The sequence below is a fragment of the Gymnoscopelus braueri genome (genome assembly GCF_963280865.1).
Source record: "Gymnoscopelus braueri genome assembly, chromosome: 6".
NCBI classification, from domain to species: domain Eukaryota; kingdom Metazoa; phylum Chordata; class Actinopteri; order Myctophiformes; family Myctophidae; genus Gymnoscopelus; species Gymnoscopelus braueri.
The window spans coordinates 35,658,577-35,670,895 of record NC_137607.1 but is presented as its reverse complement, the minus strand read 5'-3'; the positions used below and the strand labels follow the sequence as shown (position 1 = coordinate 35,670,895).

Below are 12,319 nucleotides of genomic sequence, written 5' to 3'. Positions count from 1 at the left end.
TTAGGGGTCAGTAAGACCCAGAGAAAGGATGTGAGGTGTACACAAACATGCCTAACATTCTGTACTGGACATACAGTACCAACACACTGTACAACGATACAAAAACAAAGTGGGAGAGGTTCAAATAGACAAGACCTCAGATCGACATTATTATGTTGGCTATCGAACCATAGTAAAAGGACACTGGCATGATGAAAAACTAATACAAAGGAATACTCTTAATCTGCAGGTATATTTATTTTTATAAAACTAGATACATTTATCACACGTGTAGTTAATAATACACCTTCAACAGTATGGTAAGTCATGAATAAAGGAACTGTACAAGAAACACCGTCTGGAAACGAGCCGAGTGAGAACAGTTTCCTCACCAAAACGTTTTATTAACAACAAAACAATAAAAATAAAAACTGCTTGGTTCCCTCCAACAATTATGTCACCATCGACGCAAAAAAAATGAAAATGAAAGAAAGAAAGCACTTGCGCACTCAATTGTCTAAAATTTCTGTTGCCATTTCCTGCAATAGAGGAACTGGGTGGACTCCGCTCGGCCAGGAAGTAGGTGTGTCCACGTCATCCAGACTCCCCCACAGACCCTCCGCTTGCTGTGTCAACACGATAGCATTCTCCCTGCGGTCCGTAGAGAGCCCTGTTCTTTGTAGAAAGATCAATTCTCTCCTCCCCCCTCCCTCCCCCAATGAATATATTAAGTTATCTTTTGAGAAAATTGCGTAATAGCGCCATCATGAACAAAGCTCCTATTGGCGGGTGATTGTTCCTAGTTGAGTGCTACCTGGCTTAAGGTCAAAAGAGTTCTGTACAGTGAAGAAAGGCTCATTTATGCCTGATCTATGCTATAGTTGCGTGGCCGGGGTCGAGCATAAAAAATAGCCGATCCACGAGCTCACAATACGTCACGTCGCGACGTGTTGTGAGCTGATCGGCTATTTCCGATGCACAACCAAGAATAAATCAGTCATAAGGATTGTAAGAGAGAGAGGTGTATAGGGGTGGATACAAGGGATGAAACAATTCATCGTGAAAAAGTTAAAGATTGATTGAAATTTGTGACGATTTAAATCGGTGGACGAAAAAATGAATCCCCTTTTTAAGCACTTAATCTAGTTTTGAGTTCGCTTGTTTACCACACACGCTTCCTTGCTTGCTCACGCTCATGGGTTGAGTGAATGGTTACATCTCTGGTGGATGCTATTGGTGGTGGTGGTGGTGGTGGGTGGGGGGGACTACTCAAGGGTCAGACCGGCGGCGTGCTGTAGCGGACCTCCGCGCTGTACTTATCGGCCGTCTTGGGCGGCGGTTGAGGCCGCCTCATCATGCTGTGCTTCAGGATCACCTCCTCGTTGGCGTAGATGGGCGTGTCCGTGTCGTCGGAGTGGTAGCCCGACTGGTAGCCGCTCGTCTGGTTGGACGACTCCGAGGCCAGCGACTCTTTGCTCTTACTGCGGTGCAGTTGGCTGTGCCGAGGCAGAGGATGGGACGTTCTTTTTAACATACAATGGTATAGTACACGAGACAGCATGCTACCGCATAGTAACATCTTGTGTTAACATAGCCCTGAGTGTAAAACTCTTTTTAAAATTGGGTTTAAAATACATGAATGCAGTAGATCTTACTCTGCAACTATGACATGAATCAAAAAGATTCCAGTACTTGATAGTACTGGAGTCCACATCTCATGGCACATCTGTAAGTGTACCCATGCAAAATAGCCTCTACAATATGTTTTATCACTCTGATCAATCTGTTTTATTTACTAATGCCCCCCCCCCCCCCCCCCGTAAATAAATACATTAAACAAATGCTTTAGGGGTATAGAATTTGCCTCTTTGTTTGAAAATGAGTGTGCACAAAGTACTGATAATGTAAGTTTAAATAATTCATAACTTTTTGTATAGTTGTATATATTGCCTAATAATAATAAGAATGGTGGTTGTCACAAAATCCCAAGGCACACCCGGACTGGTCTCATGGCACACCAGTGTGCCTCAGCACCATTTGGGAACCGCTGGTACAGTATATAGGATAATATTCTAGCCCCTAAATATGTTTAATACATGTCCTTTTCCATTCTCAAATGGATGCTGCATTATGTTCAAACAGCCGTTGTAATGTAAGAACAGTTACATGTGGCCTCACCTGAAGTTGGGCGTGCGTGGTAGCTGGTGGTCTTTCGTCTCTTCTGGGGAGAGGCTCATGCCGACTGTATGTCCCTCCTGTAGAAACACACACACCACACACAAACGAGGGAATGAACACCACAGGTCGACAACACACACCCCCACACGTTTTTTGCTGCACGACAACGGTGCGCAACAAAAACAATCAGGCAGAACTCTGACCCTTACCCCTAAACCTAACCTCTAAATGTCTAATCACAGACACACATGCACGCACGCACGCACGCACGCGCATATATCCACTGTCTGTGCTTATGGGGGGACAGACACTCACCATGACACTGCTACGCTTCAGAGGAATGTCCTCAAATGTCTTGATGCTGAGCGGCCGACTGCTCCTTTCAACTTGTTGGGTCACCCTGCAGAGAGGGAAAAAACAATAACAACTAGCTTTATCAGCCGTTCACACTCCTGCACACTTACAGTAGTGGGGAATCCATGCCTCTGCTTTTGATAACCCCCCCCCCCCCTTAATGTACTGACCCGAGGAGTGGGGCGTTGTCATACTGCAGCTGGAGTACAATGGTGTCTCCACTTTGGGGCCTATTGAAGGGGCCCTTGGGGTCAAGGCCCGCTAGGGCCCCCTGAAGCTCGCCGTCTGTGAGAGGAATGTAGTCTTTTCCATCCTGGAGGGAAAAAAAAACACATTCTCAAACACATACCTGGTAAACTGAATCTGCCTCAGAGATATTTTAGTGAGCAACATTTAGCATTCACTGAGGAGGTTTATAAAACATTCACAGGTCGAGAAGTGATGGCAGCAATACTGTATAGTGTATACAGTATGTACTGATGTTTGAGGAGCGGACCTGTTGAGCGCTGGCCTGTAGCAGGTTCCCCAGGTGCTCCACCAGCTCTGTGAACGTGGGTCTGTCTGTTGGACGGTCCAGCCAGCAGTCCAGCATGGTCTGGTATCTGGAGGAAACCAAAGGCATTAGAATGGCAGCAAGCCAGCGACATGCGCTGCTGTGGCGTTCGTTAGACCTCATTTACTGCATAAAATCTAACAAAACATAAACGCATTGGAAATCTGAACACCATTGTGACGTCAGATGTCCGGGTCCGGGACCACAAACTCTAACACTCTCTAGGCAGTGGTTCCCAACATTTTCTGCTTCAGGCCCCACTTGAAAATCTCAAAAGTGTTGTTTGCAGCCCATCCATCTTAAGTGGAGCATAGTATACTTTAAGTTCCTATTTATTGGCATCACAATGAAAAATACATTTTTCATTGTTTTTCATTTCAGGTTTTAAAGAAAGAATACCACGTTCATATTTTTTACATTAATGCTATATTATCATTCAAATCTTAGTTGAGTATCAATGATTTGCGGGCCCACTTGCGATACCCTCGCGGCCCACAGGTTGGGAATTACTGGTGTGATGTCATGCTTCCACTCACATGTCAGTGGTGGCGTAGTCGGGCGCTCTCATCCTGGTTCCTTCCTTCAGCCTCCTGCAGAACAACTCATCGATGCAAACTCCAGGATATGGAGAAGCCCCTGCAGTAGGACACCGCTAGTTAGAGAGGTACTCTCAGAGAATACAAGAACGCTCGCCCCAAAACACGCTCGCCCCTGGTCAAATCCGGTGACCTCGGAACGGTCTCCACCAGGTATTCCTAAACTTAACCTCAGTAAACTATGCTTAAACCTAACCTTATTCCTAAACTTAACCTCAGTAAAACTATGCATGCCCCTAAACATACTCCTAACCTTAACTTCAGTAAAACGACACTGCACTGCAGCCATTATTTTGGGGCGAGCCTTCCGGTTACCATTATGTGCACTGGCAAGCTGGTAAGATCCCAGGGGCCCGAGGGCTATCAGGAGACCCTCAACGACGCAGCGGTTTACACATTTTGTACTAAATTCCTATTCCTTTGAGTTTTTTTCTTTACAACTGAGTTCAATTGAGTTGATCGTTTAACACATCTGATTTCGATAAAGTTAATAATGTACACTGCTGATTTAGATGGATGGAGCTAATCAATGCCTAAGCCATTTTTCTTTTTTTTGCAGCTTACCAGTATTTTATTTAATCTTGAGACTTGCTTCTTCTTTTTTTTTGTCGTTGTCTTTTACTTCAGCAGGAATGTGTGTATGTATCAATAATATAAAATGTTAAACTGTCTCCTGCCACCTGTCAGCTGCTTGTCGGAGCCCCGTGATGGATGGGCATCTTAACTAGCCCCTAATTTCATACATTACTTCCTATTCTGAATACATTTCAATGTTCATTAAATATGAACTATCAGATATGATGACTCATCTGTGGAGTTATGATTCCAGAGTGAGATTGTCAGGGACACTAGACCATGCACAATTACTAGGCTACAGTAATTGCCTGAGCGCAATTATTTTGGATTAATCATTTGAATTGTTACCATTCATCTGTATGAAAACAGCTGGATGCAGTTAACAGAAATGTCACATTATTTCGACGTCGTTGTCCATGCTCTTAACCACTTAAACCCTATAATGTTGACCGGAGTCCCTCAGGGCTCTATACCTGTACATTTTCTGTTTTCTGTTATTGTGGGGAATGATTTTGCAGAAAATAACAGGTCGACAAGCTCGCAACCCAGATGCTGGGGTTTAAGTGGTTAACCACTTTCAACTTGGCGGTCCTATTTTGGGCATTTAGAGCAAACATTATCTAAAATGTGCAAAGGCTTTTAGCAATTGTAAAAAAATATATAGCAGATCTACAACCTCAGTCATTTCTTTGTATATTTCAGGAATAGGCTTTGTTTATTTACGTTTTTTTGTCATATCTGCCCAGCATGATTTTTGTTTACAATAAAAGGCAAACAGAAATGTAATTTCTATCCATATTTTTCAACGTTCAATGCCAAAAACACAACTAAATCATTAATCACTATTATTTGTATCACAAAATAATCAACTAAAATGTAATGATTGTGACAACCCTAACCGACACTAGACTCACCGAGTGAGAAGATCTCCCAGAGAAGGACCCCGAAAGACCAGACATCGCTCTGTGTGGTGTAAACCCTGTCAAAGATGGTCTCAGGAGCCATCCACTTGAGAGGGAGGCGCGCCTGAAAGCACAATTCAAATGTTTTACTACACAGCCGTACAACTTTTTGTACAGGGAACTTGCTTAGCGGCCCGTACAGTAACAGTGGCGTCTGGAGCGCAGTAGTTGAAGTGTGACTCACGTCTCCCTTGCGGACATAGTCGGGGTCTTTGTAAACGTCCCTGGCCAGGCCGAAGTCACAGATCTTCACCACGTTGTTCTCCGACAGTAAGATGTTCCTGGCCGCCAGGTCTCTGTGAATACACTGAGGAGAGACGAGGGGGTGAACACTGAACATCCACTGTACACTGAGCACCTTCATCCTAGATTAGCAGTATCACCTCATGAACTATATACATTACAACAGTGGTTACCAAACTGGGGGTCGGGACCAAATTATTTTGGGGGGTCCCCAGATGACTAGCTTAATATGCAACATTGTTTTCTGTTTTCTCACTCAACAGTAAACAAACCAACATACAGTATAAGTGTATACAGGGTATCTGCACATTTCTAAAGTTACAATTTAATGACTTTTAAAACCTTTTTAATACCAAATTGGCCAAATTGTCAAATGTTACGTAAGAAAGAGGCAAACATTTTGAAAATAGGCGATCTACAAGCTCACAACGCCTCGCTCTGCGAGGCGTTGTGAGCTTGTAGTTCGGCTATTTTCACAATATGTATCTGTGGAACCGAGTCAAACTAAATGTAATGCCTACAATTCCAAGTCGTTGTCAGGGTGGGGGGTCCCCAGTTCAAATATGATTATTTTGGGGGGTCGCGGCCTGAAAAGTTTGGGAACCCTTGCATTACAACAGTGTTTCCTAACCTGGGGTCCAGGCACCCCTTGGGTGGGGCGGGGCGCCAAAGATCAAAGATGTTTGGAGGTAGTCCAACATATTTGATATGTTGCACAAAATCATAACTTGCATTTTGGGGTCATTATACTGTCAAAAATAGTCAAAAATACTTTAGTAAAAAAGTTTTTATTAAAATTGTGAAAATAGCAGATCTACATGCTAACGGTGTGAGGACATTATCTCCTGGGCATTCCTCGTTGCTTGAGGCTGGTAAACGAGGGCAGTGAGGAATGGCTGGGTGATACTTATGCCCCTCCACCACCCTACTTCCGTTTCGCCACTGCAGTCACCTAAATCATTCCTACTGTAAATCAATTAGCATATCTCGCTTGCTGCTTAGCAGAAATGGAAATTTTTCGAGAAGGGAAATGACAGACAGATGACATCTTCCTATCGTGGAGTTCAGGGGGTGTCGTATACTCTACATTTGAAGATTGTGGGAATAGTTGTCTGGCTTGAGAGACTAGTATAGGTGATACCACTGTATGAAATACTGTGTGTGGCTCTATACTGTATGTGTAGGAGGGGTATGGGTCCCACCTTGCGCGATGACAGGAACTCCATGCCCTTGGCCACTTGGAAGCTGTAGCTGATAAGGTCCTCCATGGTCAGGTGGTCATAGTCAGAGCTCTCTGTGGTCACAGGAGACATTTCTTAGTGATCATGCTATCGATTACTTTTTCGATTAATCTAATAATCGAGAAGCACGTTTTTGAACATCAACGAGTCAATTAACAACTAAACGTTATTTTATACTTTGTCAGAAAAAGGTGTCGTGCAAAAATAGTGAAAATAGTCGATCTAAGCTCTAAGCGCATTGCGACGCATTGTGAGCTTGTAGATCGGCTATTTTCACTATTTGTTTTTGTTTGGGTGGGAGGGTGGTCCTTTTCACCGATAATGAATGACATTCTTAAAATAGGGATCGATTATTAAACTATTCTTTAAAATTCTTGCGCTTAAAACATTTTTTAAACATTAAATCAGTTAGTCTGATTAACTGTTGCACCCCTAATTTTCAGCACCTTCGGCATTCTCCATGTTGTTGACTGATCCTCCGTCGGCCAGTCTGGAGCAGACAGCGGTTCCGGTGCAGATGTCCAGGTGCGGGCTGCTCCCCAGACCCAGGTCCCCTCCTGTCACATCCTCTGCCACACGCACCCAACCCTGGTGACTCAACCTCTTCCTCTGTTGGTGCAGAGATAACAGAGATGCCAGTTATGCCAACAATGACAACACCGTCAGTGAAAATAATGTAATGCAGCGCTTGTTGTGCCGCTGGCACAGACTTCTAACAAAAGGTTGAGACCAGATGTGAGCGTAGGCGAGACAGGTCATAAAAATACAATACATAAATCATTGCATTCATTCACTGAAAAAGAGAGGTAGTAGTGAAGGACAGCAGTGAGTGACGTCAGACGGTCGCCGGTTTGCCCAAGACACATCGCCCCTAACAGCTCCCTGTGTGATGTATTAATTGCAGTTAGGACGGGTTTAAATGCAGAGGACAAATTCCACGTACTGTATGTGCATGTGTACTGTGACAAAAATGTCTAAATGATTAAATTATGTTAAACAACCATTCTGGGGTGAACATTTGGAAAATGGATCGGCTATTTTCTGCAAAGATATTTGGTGTAGGGGAGGAAAAGGTATAGACTCCTGGGGGACCAGTAGTATGATCCAAACACTGATACACAGTATATTGTCATATGAAAAAAAGAAAGACATTTGTACAATCGGCCTCAGGTCTTAATGGATTAAAGGTGAAGACACAGTGTGGCTGCGACACAGAGCAACAGGGAGGAGATCATCCTGACAAGTTATTTTCCTTTGCCTTGTTGAATGCAGGTTGCATTTGTCTTTAACCACTTAAAGGGATACTTCACTTTCAAATAAAATAAACATTTAAAAAAATTATTAAAAAATAATGAAAGAAGTTATGGCAAAATAAAGGCCCCCTCACGCATTAGAGTGTCCTACTAATGTGTGAGGGGGCCTTTATTTTGCCATAACTTCTTTCATTTTTTTAAAATATTTTTTTTTAATGTTTATTTTATTTGAAAGTGAAGTATCCCTTTAAACCCCGGCGTCTGTATTGTGGGGAATACCTTTGCAGGAAGTAGCCGATCAGCGATGATAGAGCGACAACAGAAAAGTGTCTATTAGAGCCCTGGCCTGAGGGACCCCCACGTATAGGGTTTAAGTGGTTAAGCGTGACCAAAGCAGAGGCTTGCTGTGTTTTTACAGGCAGTGAGGGAGTTTACCTTATAGGGACTGTACTCTCCACGCTTGCTCTTCAGGTAGCTGGACAGGTTACCGTTTTTACAGTACTCCACTATCACCATCAGAGGCCCTGCATGTGGAGGGAAAGAGATGATAATGCCGGCTAATGCCTCAAATATGAATGTACTGTAAACTTTAAGTAAGGCATACTTTAATGTCATTTTAATTTAATATAATGTGCTTTATTGCACAATATGAGGTTTTGGGCGAACTTTACACTTGATTTTATTACCTTAGTAAACCTTTTCATGAACACTTTATGTTTTCAATCGCTAGTTTAAAAACCATCATGATATGCGTTTAGTAAATTATGGTCCCATTCATTTTTAAATTAATGATAAAGTAGGTTTCCGGTTGCATTTCGGACTGGATATAGAAGATCTATAGAAACCAATGGCGTAACGTTGTCCATATTGTTTTAAGGTCTATGATCGTGACATGTTGTGAGTTAAAAATTTCAAGTGGTTAAAAGTGTGTTTTTAGATATTGAACCAGTGAAAACAAGAGCTTGTGACTAAATAATGACATTGGATCCATTGGAGCACTGGTTGTTTTTTCCATCTCCTGAAAAGTAACGGTTTTGGACATAAGCTACAAGGTTCCCACGGGGCAGCAACGATATGGAAACCCTTTGCGTAAGTCCACTGCTTCTTCCCTAACATGTGTAGCATGTGTGCAGCATGTTTGACATATGATGATGACTCACCTCCTGGTTTAGTGCAGGCTCCCAGCAGGTTGACCACGTTCAGATGGTGACCGATGTGGATGAGAATCTTCAGCTCAGACATCAAGGCACGGTACTCACTACCGGTGCCACCCTCTGGAACACACAGCCATCACTGTACCTCTCCATAAGAGTGTGTGTGTGTGTGTGTGTGTGTGTGTGTGTGTGTGTGTGTGTGTGTGTGTGTGTGTGTGTGTGTGTGTGTGTGTGTGTGTGTGTGTGTGTGTGTGTGTGTGTGTGTGTGTGTGTGTGTGTGTGTGTGTGTGTGTGCGTGTGTGTGTGCGTGCGTGCGTGTCTGGATTAATATTAAACCATTAAGACCTGAGGCTGATTCTACAAATGCCTTCTAAATCTTTCACTTTCAAGATTTTTCAAAAATGTTCAAAAACAGCAGATGTACAAGTAAAGCTTGCTGTACATTGCTGTGCAAGCTTATATCTGCTATTTTTGATTAACCAATGCAAAAATCTAAAATTACAGAAACGCTTTCCCGTTTTAATGGGCTGATGTGTGTCTGTCTGTATTTATCTGTAGATGATGTGTGTGTTCCTAGTCTTCCTACAGTATATACAGTATCTGTGTAATGTATATATACAGGAAAGATGACAGCACAGTATTTACCTTTAAGCATCTTGACAGCAACAGTAGTGCAAGTGGTGGCTTTCTCGATACCAAAGGCAGCGGCCTCCACCACCTGTCCAAATGCTCCGCGTCCCAATTGGTCACCTTCAAGGCACAACATTCACAATTTTATTTGATTTCATTTGTGATAGATTTATGCACACAAACCCAAATAGCTTTGATCGTGTATTTGCCACACTAGTAATCAATTTAAGTAGTTATTTGTCCACGAGACTGTATTACAACCTACTTTAACTACTTGAATGAATGAATTTATTTGGTGATAAAAGGAAAGAGCACATCAGCACAACATAACAAAGACAATATTCCAGAGGAAAAAAACACAATAAAGCCCTAAGGCTTATTTCCATTGTGGTCCTCTACCGAACCCTAGAGTCCCTATTATGGACACATGCGGTGAAAATAGCGGATCTACATGCTCACAAAGTGTCGCATTGTGACATGTTTTTCTTTTCTGTTTCATCAAAAAGATTTGGCGTAGGGGGAAAAAAGGAAGGGACCAAGTATAGACCCCTGGGGGACCTTGGTAAACAAAATATATAGGGTTTAAGTGTTACAGGTCCTTCTAAACCAGTGGTTCTCAACCTGTGGGTCGGGACCCCCACATGATTTTGAGGTGGTCCCCAGGTGACAGTGAAGTGACAATTTAAGGACTTTTAAGACTTTTTTAATAAAAAGAAAGAAAGAAAAGAAAAAGACCATTACTGCATCAAAAGTAATAAACAAACTATACTATGAAAACTGGTCAAACATTGGCCAAATTGTCAAATAATATAAGAAAGAGGCAACATTTTCTTAGATATCCGATCTACAAGCTCAACTTAGCTATTTTCACAATATTTAGCTGTGGAACCGAGTCAAACAAAATTGAATGCCTCAACTACATTACGTGCTAGTGCTAGTCAGGGTGGGGGGTCCCCAGTTGAAATATGATTATTTTGGGGGGTACGGCCTGAAAAGGTTGAGAACCACTGTTCTAAACCATATCAAATACATTTGGGTGACTGAACCCTGCTAACGTCTCACCTAGCTTCAGCCTGTCCCTGGGGAACTCCCACTTGTTGGCGTCGTACATGAGCCGCTCACACTGCTCGTCCATGGGCATGTCCTCGGAGTCCAGGATCATGGACAGATAGTTTGCCTTCAGGTCCCCGCCGTACGGCTGAGGGACAGAGACACAGAGAGTTAGAGATGGGGACAGAGCAAGAGACACAGAAAGACATAGAGCAGGGCTCTTCCAACGTTTTTCAGGCCAAGGAAGGACCCCTTATAGCTGAAAGTTTGGGTTGTAAATTCTGTTGCAGATTAAACTTTTTCATAGATTTCATAGATAGCTGGATTCATGCTAATGTGTATTTTCAGACAGCTAACCTTTTAAACCCTCAATATTCGGTCAACTTAACCGTTGGCCCTGTACTTGGTCTGCTCCTTTTCCCTCAACACCAACTCTCCGAAAATAGCCGATCTACAAGCTCACAACGCCTTGCACTCGCGCTGCGATGTTCCCCATCACACAAAGATTTGGCGGACCCCCTGTAGTAACTCTGAATACCCCCTAGGAGTCCCGGACCCCCTGTTGAAGACCCCTGACCTAGAGAAAACAAAGACCAACTAGAAAAAGTGCTCCTCGGAGCACAGGTCTCCGCTAGGTCAGGTAGGTTATTGTGCACCAGCAATGAAGAATCGGACAGATCCCTCTTGATCACATGACTATAGAGATAATGTGTACCAATTGGCGTGATGTTTGGACAAAATCTGTATAGGAGTATTTTTTATTTATTTTTATTGCAAAAATCTGCCTCCTGGTGGTGCTATAATAGGGCAAATGGGTGGCATTAGTTCGTCAACGTAGTGCGAATGTGCGTGCAAAGTTTCACCGCAATTGGACACTGCGTTCATGATTTGAGGCATTTTGTTCAAAATGGGCCACTCCTGCAAACTTTAGATCTTAGCCAATCAGGATGGAATATGAAAAATCAAACAGATCCGTCTTGATCACATGACTATAGAGATCATGTGTACCGATTTGCGTGAAATTTAAAAACAAAATTGAAGGAGTAATAGAAAAACATTTATTTTACATAAGTCAGCCTCCTGGCGCTATAAAAGGCAGATATGAAAAATGCAGGGCAGAGGTTTTTCCTTGGTCTCTAGGGAGTGCGCATACAAGTTTTATGCAGATCGGTGCAGTTATAGGTAAAGATTTCACGGAAATCACATGCTGCCTTCATTATTTGAGGCATTTTCTTCTCATCCGCATACTCAGATCTAATTAAGCATATAATCCAAGCTTTGGTTCAGGCTCCATCCAGGGCATAAAGTAGCAAGTGAATAAAACCATGGGAGAGTCTCTTTTTCCGGTGTTTCTCCCAGGTGGACAGGGTTTTGAGGTTAGGTTTAGGCATAATTTATGTGAGGTTAGGGTTATGGTACGTTAGTGCATTTTCAGAACATGTTATGATCAATCAATTGATTGTGTTCCGGCTTGGATCAATAGAACTGACCGAATATATTCCAAGTTCCTATTTGGCAGAATCGCAATGAGAACTCACTTTTCAAGGATT

The 12,319-nt window shown here is 42.8% G+C and overlaps 1 protein-coding gene across 2 annotated transcripts in view; it reads right to left on the bottom strand.

Moving 5' to 3' along the window:
* Positions 1 to 336: 336 nt before the first annotated feature.
* The window catches only part of kdr (kinase insert domain receptor (a type III receptor tyrosine kinase)), a 32,432-nt gene continuing 20,449 nt past the window's right edge, over positions 337 to 12,319 (bottom strand). For both annotated transcript variants that reach the window (XM_080431883.1, XM_080431884.1), the window contains exons 17-30: positions 10,782 to 10,917; positions 9,735 to 9,839; positions 9,096 to 9,209; positions 8,371 to 8,459; positions 7,129 to 7,291; positions 6,644 to 6,735; positions 5,383 to 5,505; positions 5,151 to 5,262; positions 3,601 to 3,700; positions 3,008 to 3,113; positions 2,682 to 2,824; positions 2,473 to 2,557; positions 2,158 to 2,234; positions 337 to 1,475 (exon numbers count right to left, since the gene is read on the bottom strand). In XM_080431883.1, the coding sequence (XP_080288009.1) occupies positions 1,256 to 1,475; positions 2,158 to 2,234; positions 2,473 to 2,557; positions 2,682 to 2,824; positions 3,008 to 3,113; positions 3,601 to 3,700; positions 5,151 to 5,262; positions 5,383 to 5,505; positions 6,644 to 6,735; positions 7,129 to 7,291; positions 8,371 to 8,459; positions 9,096 to 9,209; positions 9,735 to 9,839; positions 10,782 to 10,917 (1,665 nt within the window). In that variant the 3' untranslated portion in view covers positions 337 to 1,255. The remainder of the gene's footprint in view (positions 1,476 to 2,157; positions 2,235 to 2,472; positions 2,558 to 2,681; positions 2,825 to 3,007; positions 3,114 to 3,600; positions 3,701 to 5,150; positions 5,263 to 5,382; positions 5,506 to 6,643; positions 6,736 to 7,128; positions 7,292 to 8,370; positions 8,460 to 9,095; positions 9,210 to 9,734; positions 9,840 to 10,781; positions 10,918 to 12,319) is intronic.